General features: G+C 36.7%; 1 protein-coding gene across 1 annotated transcript in view; it reads right to left on the bottom strand.

The window, feature by feature from the left end:
• PSME4 (proteasome activator subunit 4) overlaps positions 1–19,432 on the bottom strand; it is a 75,926-nt gene that overhangs the window by 10,560 nt on the left and 45,934 nt on the right. Inside the window, exons 22-43 of the mRNA XM_068939962.1 lie at positions 17,812–17,868; positions 17,564–17,619; positions 17,381–17,479; positions 16,486–16,548; positions 16,238–16,333; positions 15,170–15,301; positions 13,388–13,597; positions 12,520–12,656; positions 12,173–12,226; positions 11,180–11,309; positions 10,434–10,515; positions 8,853–9,006; positions 8,253–8,322; positions 7,415–7,540; positions 6,966–7,118; positions 5,174–5,278; positions 4,192–4,283; positions 3,658–3,789; positions 2,854–3,062; positions 2,362–2,447; positions 1,200–1,328; positions 25–180 (exon numbers count right to left, since the gene is read on the bottom strand). Of these exons, the coding sequence (XP_068796063.1) occupies positions 25–180; positions 1,200–1,328; positions 2,362–2,447; positions 2,854–3,062; positions 3,658–3,789; positions 4,192–4,283; positions 5,174–5,278; positions 6,966–7,118; positions 7,415–7,540; positions 8,253–8,322; positions 8,853–9,006; positions 10,434–10,515; positions 11,180–11,309; positions 12,173–12,226; positions 12,520–12,656; positions 13,388–13,597; positions 15,170–15,301; positions 16,238–16,333; positions 16,486–16,548; positions 17,381–17,479; positions 17,564–17,619; positions 17,812–17,868 (2,528 nt within the window). The remainder of the gene's footprint in view (positions 1–24; positions 181–1,199; positions 1,329–2,361; positions 2,448–2,853; positions 3,063–3,657; positions 3,790–4,191; positions 4,284–5,173; positions 5,279–6,965; positions 7,119–7,414; positions 7,541–8,252; positions 8,323–8,852; positions 9,007–10,433; positions 10,516–11,179; positions 11,310–12,172; positions 12,227–12,519; positions 12,657–13,387; positions 13,598–15,169; positions 15,302–16,237; positions 16,334–16,485; positions 16,549–17,380; positions 17,480–17,563; positions 17,620–17,811; positions 17,869–19,432) is intronic.

Here is a 19,432-nt window from a genome sequence, read left to right as displayed (position 1 = left end):
TCCACGAGAAAAGAGATTACTTACCTCAAGCTGTTCGTCTTCCAGGAGTTTTATTACCAGCCATCTAATGTCATTGACTGCTTCTTCATTGTTGAGAAAAATAAAGAGATTGTAGAACACCATGGTCTGGAGGTAGGTCAATATGGTATATCTGGCATGCCAAGAATTGCTTCTTGCTGTCTACAAGTAAAAAATACATAATAAGTATTAAAAAGTAAGGATATGAAGAAAAGCAGCTACTTGATTTAAAGCTAATGATATTAGCAAGCTTTTGGGGATAGTAGCAGATAAAATAAGTTTCCCCCCATTCAGTTATTTTTGTTTCATACATTCCTAATTTCCAAAGCATACAAACATTTAAAGAGGAACAGATATCTAATACTGTACAAGATAAATTAAGCAAGTCCCTCCTTTTGATTCATTCCAGAGATCAGTCATTAGATAGATATACATAAACCAGAAATTTTGTTCTCCTTGAGTATATATATATTCTACAGAGCAGATATGGAAAGCAATGATTTTGCAAGTCTCTAGTTTCATCTCCATGTGCTTATGCAGGTCCAAACTACCGAAGGTGTCAGGAGTGGGTGCAGCCTGGATTACAACATTGCCGCTCCTATTTTCATTGTATGTAGAGCTTACACCAACTTCTAGCAAAAGGTGATTTTGCTACTGTAGATCAGTTTGGAATGACTAAAGGAAAAGAGTGGATTGCTTTAATGGTTTATTCTGCATACAGTTTGTTTTCACGCAAGTCAAGAGTGCATTTTCATTTGTGCTGTTTTTCAGAAAGTAGAAGTTGATAAAAATACTGTAAAATTATAAAAAAGGCAGAGACTCAAGGGCCGTTAACTCACATGAACTACATGTTAATTCATTTTGAAAATGGATTTCGAATTGATAGTACTCACGAAGCTACATATTTGGCTTAAACTGATTCACTGCTGAATCAAATTTTAATTTCTTAAAATACAGTTTATCCTTTTAACAAGAGAGAAGTTTGGAAGTGGGAAACAAAACAAAATACATCTATTGCAAAGTTATGTTTGTAAGCATGTTATACAACATTTCTAATATACTTTCTCCTTTCATCTGGAAGGAAACCACTATCAGATTCCCTTCAATTCACAACTATAATGTAATCTGAAAAAAAGCACAGCATGCATCAGATAACAAGAAGTTATTTGGACCAGACTCACTTGTTTTAGCACCTGAAGTACCAAAGGCACTTGCTGAGGATACAGCAAACCCTGAGACATTAACGACAGACACATCTTAGCATCTCTCTTGAGTTCATCATAGCTATTGTCATTTTCTACCGGTGCAATCTACAGAACAAGATCGGAGAGGGGAGAAAGCCAACAGCTAAAGTTAGTAAATAAGCATTGCTAAAAGAAAAATCCTGAAAGAAAACTGTCCCTTAATGAGATTAATAACAATAATGTTGAAACAGTCTCAACAATAAAAGCCATTGAATAAGTGGAATGAATCAAGAATTCCCTTTCATTTTGGAGAAAGGGCATCCAGTAGAGTTAGGCATTTTTGTATGGTACCATATTGCACTTAATTAATCTTTAGCTAGTCTAAAGTCTTAAGGAGGATTAAATGGGTGCCATTAAGGCTCCAGTTCCACATGGCAACGTTTTTGGTGGCAGACCTAGTTCATTAATATTTTAGATACGGATCCAAAATTGAGTTGAAGCTGTATTACTATTTCACTTTCAAGTAAGCAAATTTTTTCTTAATTTTGGGGGAACGCTTATAAACATCAGTCAATTAGCCAACAGTAATATAAAGTGAGATTATTTCAGATGTATAGCACTGAAGACACCTCCCCCCCAAGCCTGCCTTTAGAAAATATCCCTGAAAATTTGTTCCTTACATCAAATTCACACTTTGGGGGCAAAATATTAACTGGTCCCTTTTGAGTGCAAGGTAAATGACCCAACTTCACAAAAGAATACAAGGATTAGAGGTGCCAAGAAAAATATAAGAGTAGAAGTACCATTTAGAAGAATTGTCCAACTACGGAACAAAATAAAAAAAACTAGAGATAATTATCAAAACAGAAACAACATGAGGCACTTCTTCACAAGTTAAATAGTCTTTTCCCCACAACTTTTACAAACACACAGGACATACTCATCTAAAAGTCATTATTTTCAGGGAACCATGCAACAACCTAGATTACCAGCTGTAAAGTTACATAAGCATAAAAACGTTTGAGCCTCCTCAGCATACGTATTTTTGTTGTCATTATTGGTTTCCTTTTTATTTAAAGAGTCCCTTATAATTTTGATTTATATGTAGAACCACTTCCTAATCAAACACGACCAATAGAGCAGCAATTAAAACGGATACCTTGAAAAATAATGGTAAAAGTTGGAGTTGCTCTGTGACAGCTGTAGAAAAGGACCGTCCTGCACTTGCCATCAACCACTTCAGAACTGTTTTATAACAGAGAAATGGTCACTCAGTAAGTTAATCCAAAAAAGAGGAAGAAAAAAAAAAAAGGCCACCCAACAACACCCACCCACAAACAAAAAAACCCTCAAAAAGTTATAGACCAAATTCATGGCAAGACTAGCCTGGAATTTTTCACAAACATCAGAGTGGATCTATACCAGCTGTTAAGTTTAACCCTGTATTCAAATGTTAAGCCTCACATTCTTAGCTGCCTTTTAACCAGTACTGTATCACCTCCACTTTATAAAGTTCAAACATAGAACAGCAGATCTCTTTGTTACAGCAGAGATCCAAGAGGGAAAATTTTGTACTGCAACTATATTATCTGCAGTCCTCAATCATCATGTCCTAACATACTCTGTTTCTTAACCTCACTAGACAACTCACTAGTTTTCAGGAGTTTGATGCCCTGAGTTCGCTCATCTTGATCACCAATTCCATTTTCTTCCATAACATGATTCTGAATTTCTTCATCTGCTTCCATAAGGGGTTTAAGATTTTCAAGTATCCGGGTAGTAAATTCATGGACACGAGGAGACTTAGTTGCAGCAGTATTTGGCAAGGAGACATCTATCATGAATATGTAGGTCAAAACACTAAAGAAGAAAAAAACCACAAACACAAAAAAAAAAAGTCATACAGCCATATAGTTAACATGACCACAGTTTAGAGAACATAACTAAGTGGTCAGTTTGCTAAACTTCATAGTTCAATACTTCTAGAATAAATTTCCCCTTAAAGTTATTTAAAAATAAAATGTTTTCCAGATATCCTCTATATAGATATTTGAATCAAGCAGAGATAGATAATAGACAGTCAGTAATCTACAACCCTCCCCCTGACCCCAGCAACAGACCTGCAACTAGTTTTTAAAGTTACTAAAAAGTTTTTTTTTTTTTTTTTTTTTTTAAAAAGTAGTCACTGTATATTTATGGCTTTATTAGAGCTTAGGCGCAGTAAATTTGTTTTTAGAGCTTTACATATCTCAAATGTGAAAATGACAGGCCACATACAATAAAAGACAAAAACAAAGAAGCTGTTAGAAGCCCCTGAAGCAAGTCTGCTAACAACAATTTATATTGCTTCTATTAAGCTGCGTTCACACACGGAGGTAAACAGTAACCTTACGGATATTCAATTACCCAAACACAATGAGCAGAGAAATCAAGAACTGCAGAAGAGAACACTGACCTTCCTATCCTCTCTCTGACGTTTTTGTAAACCTGCGTGAGTTTAGGTTCCAAATACTTCAGCAGTCTGTGCAACAGTTCCGGTACTCTCCATTCTTGTTGTGCAAGGCCACCTTGCAGTACATAAAGTCGGCTACAAATCAGAACAGAGCATTTGTAGTCATGTCAAACTGCTCCTCCCTTCCTCCACCCTCTCAAAGCCTTTTTTTTTCAATATTTTGTGTGTCAATGCAAAGTGTCTCTGCTTGAAATGCACACAAAGATAGGTAAAAATTACAAAATGGAACAGTACTGCCGCTATGCTAGTACCAAACCTTCCCAAGATTCCATTAATTGGATTCAATTACATTAAATTAAAAAAAAAAAGAAAGAAAGAAAGAAAGAAAGAAAGAAGGAACTGCCACTGTCTGTGGCCCAATAATTGGAAAGGAGCCCTGCCTCTGCAGTCTGTCACAATATGCTCTCAATGTACTTTATCCATACTTTTATTTCCTTCTTTATTCAACCACAGTAAAACAGTTAAAATTCATTTTACCATGCATCTACAAATGATCCTCCTTCACCACTCAGTGGAGATTCCAACAGCAGTTCAAACAACCAATGCAGTTTCCGCGGATCTCTGCTCTCCTGAAAATATATAGGTATCAGAGATATAAAGCACGTCAGGGATTTTAATGTAAACAAATGTAAAGCAAGGAAGGTTTTGACAATGATTCTCTTTACATCTCTTGGGCTTATTTTATTACACAAGTTAAATGTCTTTCAAAATGAAGGTCAATATGAAAAACATACAATGAAGCCACACTTAAACAGGGTTTTAATTGTTCAGTAAATAACAGTGATAAGAATAGAAGCATTTTTAGCTTAACTTTTGACATATTTAAATAATCATTTATATCATGGAAGTTTTGTTAACTAATTGTCAGGGCTCCGGTTGACAAGTTATGCTGAACTTTGCTCAGAGACGTCAAAAAAATTACTGATCCAAGATATCTGCAGCCGCCTATCATTTACTCTGCTCCTCAGACACCACAATTCCCAGTCCACCACAGTGTGGAGAAGCCTTGAAGTATGTTAGGAGATAATACGGGACCTCAGTTTTCACAGCATATTGCTAAGATGTACACTTTTTTATGCAAGAATAAATGTGTAACGAAAAGCCTCCAAAAGACTGAACAATCACAAACACCTACTAAGCACACATTTTAACATCACATCACTAATCTTACGTGGCTTGTATAAAATACTCGGAAAGAAAATGAAGGTACATGTTTTATTTCCTTCCTAAAATGTTATATAAAAGTATCTGGAAAGGGTAGGAGAAAATAAAGTTTCTTAAAAAGTTGCAAGATTTAAAATAGATTGTTCTTATATTATATTTAACATTTTCAGTTTTATCTGAAAAAAATAGACCAAAATACCTCAACTCATAAAAAGTTATTTACCTATTATCTGTAAAGTTTGACCATCTCTATATAACTATTATGAACAAACAAGACTGAGAATAGAGCACTTACACAGGAGGTTGCTATGCACGTGCCCCAATCATTATACGTTTCCACTGTAATGTTGGATAAAGCTGTTCGAAGCAACGGGCAGAGAAGCTTCCAAAGCTTTTCCACCTGCTCAGCAAGAAAGCAAAATACAAAATTAGTTTATTCACGGATAAAGTGGCTGTTCAACGTCTATGAACCCAAATCCTCCAATCTTTCCAAAATATAGAAAAATAACATTGCTTCTGGAAGCAGATCTAGTATGATAGTTAGAAAAGGAAATAAATACCCAAGTTGATATTTCAGAAGTCATTTTAATTTTGTTTGCAAGGTGCTTGGAAATACTGTGGATTGAGTACGTACCATTTTCATGGGGATTTAAGTAAAATCCTATCAGTGAATGTAAATACTTTGCTTTTTATAGAATTCTTGCACACCTTCTCCACCTTACGTGGGTGTACCATTTTCTCAGCCCTTTCTGCTTCAGGCATTCTTATTCCAGGCTAGGTTGTCCAACGTTACTCCTGCCTCAAGGATCACATGCGCTGCTAGTCTCCCTCTCTCTATATTCAAACCCAGGATCAGGATGGCAAAATGTTTTTCAACAGACAAGATGGTCAAAATGCAATCTTGTATCCAGCTATCGTTAAACCTGAGCATATGATTTTATTTGAGGAGTGTTTGGGGAATATACTTTGTACGAAGAATTAGTCAATGGCCGCTGTCTCACAGGCAGCGACGAGCATCAGGGCAGAGTGAAATGGTCAGCCACCAAAGCCTCAGAAGAGGCAGTTCGTTCTCAGCCCCAAAAGTCAATTTGCTTGTTTAACTCCATATAAATAGTCCCTTGTAGCCAGTTACTGCAGCATCAACTCCAGCTCCGAGTTTCCTGTAGTGTTTCATAAACCTTAACGCTTCCTACTATCACGTATAAAACCATAGCAAGAAAGCCCAATGCAACTTCTCTTGTTGAAACGTAACCTTACATTTCTCTTTTAAACACTCAGAAACATACTACATACACAAGGGAACACCATCTTTTTTACTTAAAACAATCCATTTAGCTGGACATTATTTCTTATCCAAGTTCCCATAGTGTAACTAATTTCTGACTTTCAATGTCCTGGGGTTTTTTCTTCAGGGAACAGAAATACTTAAGATGGTTAAATCTGTAACTACAGGTATTTCACTGACAGACAACGTTAACGTAAGGTTATACAGAGCTGTCACGGAAAGCATATCGTAAAGAAGCCAATTTCTTTGTACGAACCTATTCAATATCATAAACAAATGCAGAGAGGAAAAGAAAATACATAAGCTCAACTTTCAGATCTGAGACAGTTCAGAGGATTTGAAATTAATAAGTACACCACAGTACAGAAAATTAATAAAACTTTGTTTAAAGAATTACTTTTCAGCATAAAAGTGCATTTAAAGCTAATCTAGACATCTAGGTCCAGATTAAATACAGACATAGCAGTCTGAAGTACACTTGGGCACTTATTCCAATCAGAAAATTCTAAATCACAATTAAGAAGTACTTTCCCTCAGCATTTCCTACTAGCTAGCTTTGCTATCCTTACTAGTGAACTGTTGTTCTCAGTTTCATTCTGCAGCATTTTACTACCGCCAAGCATTAAAAATACACCAAACCTTGAATTGTACTCAAAGCTTGGCAACGAAGCATTAAACACTGCAACCTGTCCTTTCTTGGACAACACAATGAAAGCCCTCAACTTCATAGGTTTACGTGTGTTTAGTAATTCAAACTTATTCCTTAACTTTCATAAATCACCCAAAAATACTACTTCAGCACCTTCTCGAATGTCCAGTGCTTAGAGCCTCTTATTAAGCCAGCTATAATTTCAGCTACACATCGCTGGGTACTTTCATGGGAGTCTGATACAAGGCGTTCCAAATGCGGCCGAAGAACCGGCAGGAAGGCATCATCAAAGTTTCTGAAAAGGCCCTACAAAACAAGAAGTGAAAGTGTCTTCAGTAGATATTTTCTTTGCAAGAGAAACATAAGATTGCAAAGCATTTTGGATTTGAACGCGCAGAAAATAAAATTAGTTTGGTTTTGTAATGGAAATATACCCAAGTGTCCACAGAAGAAAGTGGTTAATGGAACTAATCATAGCAGCACACCTTCAAATCAGTATTTAGCAACAGTGAGGCATAAGCCAAGAACTGTGTGGCTTCTCCACACTGACTCGATAATTATCTACCAAAAAGGAAACAATATAGCTGTTGAAACGTAGTTACCTTGAAGAGGCAAAATCTGCGAGGATTAAATTTGTCTTTTCCTTTTCTGTCTTCTAACGATAGAAACTTTATTAACTGCTCAACAAACTTGGGATCAGAGAAGTGATCGTATATTATCTGCTCTGCCTGTAGAAGAAATACAGGGATTAGCTTTGAGGTGCTTAATTACGACAGTGATATCCCAGTCTTTCCAAGTGTCATTTTCATTTTACTCCTATTTTTGGCAGAAATTACGCCTAGATTATCCATTTTTCCTCTCATTCCAGAGGAAGCACTAGCTAATATTTTCAAGTCACCTGATTTTTACTTCCTTTAATGACTTTGGATTGCCTTTCCTTTCATTAACATAGTCCCAACAGAGAAGCTATTCCCATTGTCATTAGTTACTTCGTTCCAACTCCGATAAAGATTTGAAAGGGATCAAAAAAGTGCTCATTAGCGCAATTATTCCACGATCATTGACAGTGATGCTGCAAGGCATTGAAATAATCTCTTTTTCTTGTATACTAACACCATAAGTATGGAAATAAGTAGAAAAACATTACAGAAAATTGTCTTTTGGGGATCCTGGTTTCAGAGTAATTGTCACCTATTGCTTACTAAGAATGTAATAACATCCGCACTGACACGACACTATGTAGTTGAGTTCAATCTCCAGCTTGATTTGCAATCAAGCAAAATGTGTTTCCACACATTTTATGCAACCACTCTCCAAACAGCAGGCAATAGTTAGGTTAGAAGAGAGACAGGAACTGCTAACTCCACGGTAAACTGTGGACAATATTTAAAAGAAAAGCAAAAGGATAAGTATGGAGCAAAAAACTTTGAAAACCCTTACCTCTGTCAGCTCATCTCTCCTCCGTCCAAGCTTTGGTTGCTGCTCAACTGGAGCATAAACTGTCATAGTTCTGAACATTAAAAGAAATGTCCCAAAGCAAAATAAAGCTTAATGATAATTTTTTGTACCCTCTATATTAAATAGGCTTTAACAATTCCTAAACAGCAAAACTTAAAAGCAAATTTTCAATGTAAAAACTTCTGAAGTATACTATTATAAAGATATTACTACAGCAAAAAATCCAGAATTGTTGGTGATAGAACACTACGTATATTTTGCAACTAATTAGTTTTTATGCATGCATTTTTCATTTTAAACCAGTGTGTGATTTTTAACAGAAGCAGTTAAGTAGCCAAATTTTAAAAGTACTTATAGTGCCCACAAAACCTAAAGACAGACAGGTAGAAACTAAGCAGTAATTACCCAGAAGCAGAAGTGCTAAAACATGCAAGGAGCACAAAGGAAAAAGTAAATTATATTTTACATCTTTGATTCAAAAAAACAGTTTAAACCTAACAAACATTATTTACGTTCTCACAATTTTTTGTCCTCCCAATTTTTACAATTCCACCCCAACGCCCACTCCTTAACACTACTCACTGAGGCCACGTGTAATATCCCCAATGCGTTTTCTCCACAAAATAACACGACTCCCAAGCTTCCTTAGTCTTTGGTAAACTCTGACTGTCATAGTGCAGCCACTGATTATCCAGTCTGTCACCAGCATGAATTCTGGAAGGCTTAGGGTTTCCACCTAGTTAAAGAGGAATTTTACGTTCCGTCAAACTTGTTCACTGGGAGTCCTGGCAAATGTTACAACTTACTTTTAATAAAAGATATAATAAGCTTTTAGGTCATTGATAAGACATCTTTCCCATCAAGTGTACACCAAGATGGGTCATTAAACTTTTAATTGGAAAGGTGACTCTACTAATTTGGAAAGGGAGTTTTTATCATCATGTTAGAAACGGTATTAAGAAAGCCTTAACTTCACTCTACGAATGTTGACCGCTGAACTCTGCAGAGGATGAAAAGCAAAGCCTTCATCTGGCTGGAACATGCAAATCCACTGGGCTCAGCTCTGAACCATGCTTTGGAAAGGCTTGTCTTCATGCGAGACCAGGCTTTAGATTCAATTTAGTTTTTGTTATAACCGGAGTCATTCAGTTAGCTTGTAAACTGAGCTGGCTAATGAACAATGAAAGTTTAAGAAACATCTCCAACTGCAGTTGTATCATTACAGGTTTTAGTCCAGAAGGAAGGCTTACATCTCAAATTTGCTCAAGTGTTTGGTTCAGAAAAAACATTACTTCAAATGCTTCTTACAACGCTGCCTGCTCTCCAGCAATTCTGGTGAGGTAGGGTGTAAAAAACTATTTTTCTTAACTTGATTTTGAGAAGATCCAATACAGAAGTGATGAGGACTAGCTGTATCTTATTTCATCTCCTGAGTACGGTGTACCAGTATTTATCCGTTTCTTAAATGAATGGGGTTATAAGAACAGTACTAACGCAAAAGCTAAAATCAAAAAAAGAATCTAAGAACACCAAGAATTTAAGACTTATGGGAACTCCTCAGCACCGGCAAAAAGCAATAACACAAATATACTGAAATTCCATAATGGAAGTAGAGATCAGAATGATAAGACTGTTCAAAGAACCGGTAAAATTTCTGCCTATACCTATTACACTACAAGCACAAGGAGAAAGTTTCTCGAGTTTTGAGTCAACATTTTTATATTTACTGAATATTTTGAATGGGGCTTTTTGCACTACTGGTTCATAGAGCTCACAACATTAAGAGATTTAAAGTAACACTGACAGAAGAAGAAGAGAGATTCCTTTATTAGTTTTATATAAACGTGCTGTAAGAAATGATGAAAAAAAATGAATAAAGAGGAGGCATATAAAAACATCTTACAAGTTACAAGGCTTCCTGAAAGGAGAATGACCATGGCCGTGTCTCTGAAGTTTTTCCACACAGTACAAACAAGTGAATAGCTTAATACACATTTGCAAGTCCAACACTGGTTTAAAAATAACTATTCTGACCCTACTACCTACTTTGTTTGCTTAAAACATTAAAATAAATGAAAAGTTTGTGATTCTACGCTTAACTTAACAAAAAAAAAACTTTTTTTTTAAATTGTCAGTAAAAGATTTATTTAAAATAAAACTTACTAATTTCATAAGGGCAGATGGGCACTTTCTTGTGTGTTCTCTTAAGTTGCTTGAGGATACCAGCCACTGCAGAGATGGCCACCTAAAAAAAAGAACTGGAGATTAATTTATCCTTTCCTTCCATTTATCACCACACAAGGATGTGTCTACTCATCTGATCACGGACACGTTAAGCAACGAACTCAGAGATCCACAGGAAGCCAATGAACATTACAGGGAATTTTGTCACATCAGTGGCTGATGCTTTCCATAAAGCAGTAAACTTAGTCATTTCAGGGGATACAAGATAAGAATTAACTGTCTTCTTTATAGACCAGAAAAACCTGCCCACTAATCGTTTTCAAGGGAAAAAAAAGAGGTGGCCATTACTTTCAAACCTCACTGAGGAGAAAAGTAAAATGAAAGCTACAAATATAAAACAGTGGTGGATTCCTTCCGAGTAATAATCTGCAGATGGACAAAAATCCCTGTAAATGAAATTCCATAAGAGAATCATGAAGTTAAAAAGAACGAACAGCTAAGTTCCACGCTTTTGCACTTTACAGACTTTACATCATATATTATGGCTACAGCACTGTCAAGACTGTCACCTTCTTGAAGCAGGAACTTTTATGCGTATATGTGGCTGAAGGGGTGGGGAGGGATGCGTTCCCTCATCTAGTCAGTTTTGTCACAGCAAGACAACAAACACCTGATCTAAAACCCAAGCAGCTGAAAAACAGAAGACGTAATTATGTTGTCTTTACCTTACGAACTACAATTGCATCATGGTTGAGACACTGCACAAAAAATCTTATGGCACGGACAGGCAGTACCCTATCATCCCTCAGGAGCAGAGACAGAAAGCCAATACTTATGTGCTCGAACTTCCAAGGACTACAAATCAAAACAGAAAATAAGTAGCAGATAGTTGCATGTACTGCTTTTGCACAGAAATGATTATACAGTTTATAATTATGTAAATATATTTGGACTGACATAAGTAATGTTCTATACCACTGCTATATTCAATGGGCCTAACTGTTGGTTAGGGAAGTCTCCAATGTTCTAGGAACACCCAAGTGCACTCCTGCTTACACCCAGTTGAAGTGTCAAGATCGGAAAGGTATCGTTAATGTGAAATAGAGACCTAGAGAGATGATCTTTTAGACTATAACACAAATACTATGCCACCAATTAAAACCTACTTGGATGTCAATGTTATGCACCCAGAAACAGAGCTTCCCCACCACCCCCCGCCCCCGGAATGAACAGACACATATATATATATATATCTCTTAAAAAAAAAAAAAAAAAAAAAGAGTCAAACTAGTTAACAGCAAAGTTAAACTCCAAGACATGATACCTGACATTAACAAATCTAGTTCCCAATGAGAAGTTTAAGACTCATTCAGTTCTCTACCTGGGAGACAATAATGCAAGATTCTCTTACATTGACCTGTATCTTCCTGTTTGGGCAAGTGGAAGTCATATGCAAATGCACATAGACACAGAAATACAATTCACGCAGATATCTTTGCAAAAAAAACTTACCAAGTTGGTCACAATAAATAAGCTGTCTCATCTTTACATAAGATTGCTCCTGACAAACCGCATTTGAACAACTGCCTCAGGAATGAAAAATATCATTCAATTCCAGTCATGTTAACTACACTTCTTAATGTGAGTGATGTTTATTCATCTAGCCACCTCCAATTCACCTAAAGGAAAAATTCTCACATACAGAAACACAGACTTACAGATTTCTTTGTTCCACACAGTCCAAAAGCCTGTTGACCAAATTTTCATAGTGTCTGGAGGAAAAAGAGAATCATCAACTAGATGCTATTGGGAGAACCATCTAAACATAGATTAGAACTTCCTCAATAAAAGTGGGTCAACGTGATACAGTAAACAATAACTGGGAGGACAAGGAGGAGCAGGAAAGAAATACGAGTATAGAGGAGAGGCTACTGAGTCAGGAGAGAAAAATACACCACATGAACTTGTCTAGCTTAGGATTTAGTTCAGCAATATGGGATTACTACGTTTAGCATACACTAAGCATTAGGTAGTATAAACTGGCAGTCAGTGACGTTTAACTTACCGCAGAGCTTCAGTGCTCTTTTCTTTCTGCCGCTGAATTCCTAATTGAATTTCTTCTGAACAAAGCACCGTCAAGTTTGAACTTGGATGTTCTGATTTTTGCAGCAAAACAGCTATCTCAACACACTGCTCTGGAATCTATTGACAGAGAAGGTATATATTTTGGACTGAGCAGCAACTTACAAATTTGTTTCTGCTTTGAAATAAGGAGGACTTGGAGGAGGACATATGAAGAGTACAGAATTTCCTGTTCACAGAAATGTAAATCAGATTTCATTTATACTATGCAGAAGTCCCCGAATAAGTAAGGAAGAATGCTTTTCTGCTCACAAAGAATAATCATTTCTCCAAGTACATGTTTTATTCTATTTTAAAATAGATAGAATATTTTTATTAAAAGATTTAAAAAGTTTATAAAATATTTTTATTAGTTGGCATTAATTCTTAAAAATAAGTACCATGACATTTAACAAGCTGATTAGACAAGAGACAGTTGTACAAACAGCTTTCTACAGGGGACAACAGCTACAAACAGTGATAACATTAGCTTGACGATACTGTCCTATCAACACACATCATCACACTTGCGCAGCAAGAACGATACTAATTAGCATTGAAATAGAATTTGAGCTTCCTTTGCATAACTGGTTTCCTCAGAAGTTAAAAAAGTTACAAGTTCCAACAATGCTATAGGAAGCTGTATTTTTGAAACTGAAGTAATAGAAGTCTACATTCCTACACAACAGAATTTAGAATGGGATCAACATCAGAAGTCTAACTCCTCAAGTAATATAAGCGAGTCTCAAGCGTTTATTTAACTAAATTTACTCAGAATTCAAAACAGTAACTCTAAGCAATCTGTCACTTACTGCAAAATCCAATCCAATTGTTTCATACTGTCTATGGATTTTTTCTGCTAGGTCATCAAAGAGTCTAACTATTGACGGTTTTTCCAGGGACATGGCTTTGCTAAGCCCAGAAGAAACAATTGCTGGCCATGTTTGTGCAATGCAGTCCCAATCATGAAGATTTGCCAAACATACTCCACTGTGATTTCCAAGAAGACAATATAAGGCACCCTATAAAATGAAACATGTCATTTTAAAAAGTTAAAGTGTTATTCATATATACATTATACCTTTGCAAGCATACACACTCACACAGACTAAAACTTAATTTTCGCATTACCAGTCATTTAAATCCACCATGAAGATTTAGCTATGCAGCCTCTTTGCCAAAGCACCCAAGTTTTTCACACCACTCTCAGTGCTAAAGAACTGCCTTAATGAGGTTAAAAATACTGCCAAATGTTTTTTCCATGGCATGGCTGGCTGATTTTTGAATTATGTTATAAAGGAGATCATTCAATGATTAAGGACTACATCTAGCCTTTTCATGAACTTGTTAAGATCTGGCTGTGGTACAACCATTAGGGCTGCAAGCAAACAACTAGGTTGCTGACTAGGCCTAGACCTGAAGTTATGCTAACTGAACAGGATGCTGATAACTACTGGACTGGTGGACATGATAGTTACGTGAGACGCTGACAAGAGCTGCATACAGCATCATGAAGGATGGCTGGTTCTCACAGGTGGTTAAGGGGAAGTTATGTGAGAAATGGCTAAGTTTCCCCAGGTAATTGGAGGGAAGTCTTGGGGAACTTCTAGTGAGTAGAGTCTTGAAAGAACAACAGCACCTAGGCAACCATAGCGGCAATATCTCACAGTCTAAGACCACCTAGGTAACAGTATCAGAAATATCAAGGGTGGGTACTAATACAGCAAAACTGGAACCAACTGGGGATAAAGTAGTTAGGGCCAGGTTATTTATGTGGGTGTACTCTGGGGTGGAGAAAGGGAGGTAAAAGGGTAGCAAAAAGGAGGATCAAGAAAGAGTGAAGGGAATAAGTTACGCAAACTATGTAATCTTGTGCTGTCTGGGGGTACCCATCAGGAAGGTGGAATAGGATGATAAATCAAACCTGTTTTTCTGACAATACTATAAGAGTCCAAGAGTTCCTTCTACAGTCAGGATGACAGACAGGGGCAGGAAAAATATGAGAAGCAGTGGGTATGATGCTGTCCTGACCAGCAAAGGAACACCTGGATGGATAGATTGCTTGGTATCACTGTGTCAGTGCCAGTTCCAGGCCAGTCAGCGTCAGCAACTACCCACCACTTCATAACAAAAATGAAACAAAACAAAACAAAAAAAAAACAACCCTCCTTCCTCTCACCACTGTCTTAGTATAATAATTTTGGATAATCCACTTTTCATCCAGTGCAGACTATTTTCTTATACTGTTACAGCTGATGGAACTGCTTACAGAGTTTTACTGCTTTGGACTATAGTTTCCTCAACTTTTATTTCACAACTTTTTATTTCATAACTTTTATTTCACAGGTGTTAACAAAAGCTTTTGTTACAGCTGAATACACGATGAAATGCGGGATATAGGTAAACGTAAAGCTTCTGTTGTCAAAGGACTTAACCCAAATAATTCCTTACAATGTTAGTCATGCGTGAGCTATATGCTATAGAAGTATCAAAGTCATGCTGATAAACAAGCAAACTCCATTTTCACTACTAAAAATTCTCCTATAAAAAACACTTTGAAAGAAAAATACGAAACAAAGCGCATGAGACAGTACTTTAAATTGCTGTTGTGTGACGTCTTGCCGGTCTGGACACAAGAACTCCAAAACTAAAGGAATGATATCTCTGCAACAAAAATTGTATGTTCCCAGAGCTGTGAAGAATGCTTGCTGAGCTTTACTTCTGACCTGCGGGAAGAAGAGAAACATCATTAGAAAGTCTTCTCAATAAAACAAACAAAACAAAACACAAAAAGCAAACCCACAGGCAAAAAAAGCCCCCAAAAACAATCTCCCAAGAAAACCAACAACCCCCCTACCCATAAAACAACAATACCCATATCCTTTTCAGTTATTTATGCACAGTTTACATGATGTTTCTGCGCGCAGAAACAAATTATTTATAAAAGGGCATGCTTCCCTTCTCCCTCACTCACAGTTGTTTCTTAAAGCCACATACTTCCCTGTTTCTAGCAGCTACTTGAGAACAGCTATGCAGTTAAAAATACTTTGCATTTTCAAAAACTGTCGGGGGTTTTCAAGAGCATTTGAAAAGCAATAGCTAGCATAATAGCTGCAGTAAGCAGAACTCTAAAAGGCCTGTGGACAACACGGACGGATCTGGATTTACATACAGGTGGAGTGCCCACAGGCCTAAGAGTTCACAATCCAACTACCAGCACACTTACTGTGTGTGGTTTTTTTGTTTTGCCTTCTTTCCCCCATCCCCTAAAACTAAGATGCCATCAAAGCTACTTCCTAAAAGCAGATTCAGCATCCCATATACTCTGATGAATCATTTTGGGAATACCATACCTTAAAAACCTCAACCTGGCATATTTTTATTCAAGTCTTTTAGAAGTTCAGAATTAAATTTCTCAAAAAAATTTAAATATTTTAACTTAATCTCTTCACACACTTACATTTCTCATTTGTCAAAGGGGCTATGTTTTAATGCAAAAACTAGGCCAAAATTGGCAACAGTTCTAATCAGCCTGAAATAAGCGATTAAATGCCTCATGCTGCTATGGAAATAAATTGAGAAGTGAAGATCCTGAAAACCTTACCAGAAAGCCATGAAAAAAAACTGAACATATTTCCACTTAAGAACAGATTGTTTCTCACCTGACCATACGAACTTGTGGACAAACACAGAAGATCTCTGATCATCTCCTGGTGGGAGGTCTTATATTCACAGCCTTCCATTGTTAGTGTTCTCAGCTAAATTGCACAGAAAGCCCAAATGAAAGACGGACTGTTTTTGCACTTCACAAACGTAAAAGAAGTACTATAAGACTACTGCATCTTTTGCTAAATGACAAATCAACTTTTTAGTGAAGTGGTTAGTCAAGACTATTAACTGAAAGTATTACCTCATGCTGCAACATAACTCTGTCTATCAGCAAAGCTCTGATATGCTGCTTCTTTCCCTGAAGCTGTAAGTAGATAAATAATTGGGTTTAGAGTTCAATATTCACATTAACAATCTGTATTGACTGAATTCCCCCAAATACTACTCCTCTTTCAGAAACAGGAGAATTTGGTGTAGAAATTCTTCTTGGCAGACAACCTTCATTTTTTGCCTTGGTAGGGTTTTTAATCTCTAACACTTACTTTGCATATTTTTGGGGAAGATAAGTTCCTTCAGAAGCAAATGGAAGTTCTGATCTCAGAAACGACTCATCCCACAAGGACAAGAACAAGGCTTCATGGTAGGTTATTTGCTACTATGGCAATCATTACCAAATAAATATAATCATATCATTTAAGATACAAGATATTTAGAAAACCAAAGTTACGGAATCAAATTACGGAAGTAATCTTATCTATCACTGGCTCAAGAGTCAAAGCAAATAACTACAAATAGAAGGATTCTCCTTTATCAGCTTTGAGATATTCCTATGTGATATTTTCTGATGCCAAGCGCTTTGTTGTCATATCATCCTTCAGATATTCATTGAAGACCTGATATACAAGACACTGGGAACAACACAAGTGAATGCTAAATCCCTAGCTTTCTCAAAATTGCAGTCCACCTGCTCTCTGATTATTTTGATAAAACTGAGAAACTTACAACAGTGAAAACGAAATACAAATAAAGGTACAAAAGCACGGCAAAACAATATTCTGATAAAGGAATTAAATTTCAAACTCACAGAAAGTTCCGTTAGGACAGTTGGGGGGGGGGGGGGGAGGAAACCTTCCTGAAAATTAGGAACTACTTCCCCTCTCCCACATACTTAAACTTTACAAAGTAAAAACACTGACCCTGTTCTCCATTGATTTTTTCACTAAATTAAAGCTTTTCCATCGTGAGTCAAACTCATGCTTGTGAGATCCTTGAAACTGTAAAACATCACTAATGATCTGTAGAAAGAAAGAGACAACAAATAGTGACTGTTTTGCAAAATCAAGTCATCCTATTTTAACTATTACAAATTATAAATATACCTTTATTATTAGAAATAAAGACTTGGTATCATCTTCTGAATTATCAAGTATATAGCCTGTGATTAGAAGAAAAATAGTTTATTATCAGATATGAGAACAGCTTTGAAATTTAACAATATTTCTATAAAGCTCAAATTTATGAACTACTGGCAAAGTAAACAACAAGTTTGCCAGCCTTTATGTATAAAGTTACGCTTAAAAGCGCAGCGAAACAGTACTTTTTGGATAGAGGGGGCAGTCATACTCACGCAACAGTTTCCTTGTAACCCTTGCAATTGTCTCTCGATAATTCTGTCTTGATAAATCTATATAAAATTAAATATATTCTCTATATTATATGATGGCATAAAAAGCAATTTAAAGGTTAGTAAACCAGTGGAAAGTCAGAGCGGACTATTCAAAAATAGTGATATGGACTACAGTAAAAATAACCTTCTTGTCATATCTAAGGACATACAAAACAAAAGCCCTTACGAGAGTGATACCAAGACAGACGACTGTTTTTACAGGGACAGTCGTCTTTATCTGCCTTAATGGTTGGCATCACTTCTAACCACAGAACGAGGCAGATTACGTAGGATGTGCAAATTACTGAGTAACACATTAAGCCGGTTACAAAAGAAAGCCAGGGGATTTTAATTCATCAAACCAATAACACACCAGGAGTTTATTCCCCTTCAGCACATAGCGGGGAACAGACAAATACATTCCCAGTCCAAACAATGAAGAATATAAAAGAAAACTTCGGATGAAGGATACGAGCTTCCTTGGAAAGAAGTTCTAATTCAGATTAAACCGCTGTAAGAAACAGGTAAATTCAAGTTCATTCACTATTATGTGTGTTATACGACTACAAACTCACCATTTAAAATACGGACCAGATTTTAAAAGAAATGTCAAAACACTTAAATACATTTAACACTCTGATAAACAATTACTGTGTGCCTCAGTTCCCTATTTAAATTTCCTATCTGCACTCGGAAGCTCACGAAGAACACACACAAAGCCTAGAAACGTACAATGTTACTCTAAGAAGAGCTGTCACAGCTTTCAGCAGGTCACATCTTGCATTCCTTCAGTGTCTCAACCCCAGTCCTAAAGTGACAAGTGTTGCTTCCTGCACCTTTCATCTGGGTGAAAGTACATAGGCCCAACCATTTAGAGTTGAGAGTTGGAAGTAAGGCCCCAGCCATACCCCCAGCCGTACCATTGCAGCAGGCCAAAATTGTTGGCCTTCTCAGTCCAGTCAATCTGGTGAGAACAACTCAAAAAGCAATTTAAAAACAACCAATTCCCTCAGCTTTTCCATAAACAAGCCTCTGATTTTAATTTCAACCAGAAATCCTCAGAGTACACAGGATCAAAGCTCATTCTTCTTCTTACTTGCAATGAACGTATTTAAGTTCCTGTGAGCCCAGCTGGCTTTTACTTTGGTCTCCAGAGAGGCAGATACAGTCATACCTACCCAGTATGTCTTGACTGTCCGGACAACTTGTGACAACCAACTCAGTCCCTACCTTTCCTATATTTCTTAAGGACTAGATGTCTTTCCTGTCCAAAGTTTAAGCATAAGACAGAAGAATAAGCCATTCTTCATTGGACTGAAAGTACTGTGCAATAAAGACTCTCTCATCTCTGAGAACTGGAGTGTTGACAATTATTTCTTCTCCAATCCCATAATGAATAAACTTATGAGCTGCATGCTCTGAACATCAGTTAAAAAAATTCCTAGTTCATCTCAAGAGTCATGTAAGAACCGAAGATGAAACAGGAACTGGCACAAATAGCAGTGCAAGTTGAGAAGTACTTAAAATTCTGAATCAAAAAGGGCCAGCTACTAGACTAGACAGACATCACATATGAGCTGCT

The sequence above is a fragment of the Struthio camelus genome, chromosome 3 (genome assembly GCF_040807025.1).
Source record: "Struthio camelus isolate bStrCam1 chromosome 3, bStrCam1.hap1, whole genome shotgun sequence".
Taxonomy (NCBI): Eukaryota; Metazoa; Chordata; class Aves; order Struthioniformes; family Struthionidae; genus Struthio; species Struthio camelus.
Note: the sequence above shows the minus strand (reverse complement) of the source record. Positions and strands in the feature narration are given on the sequence as shown.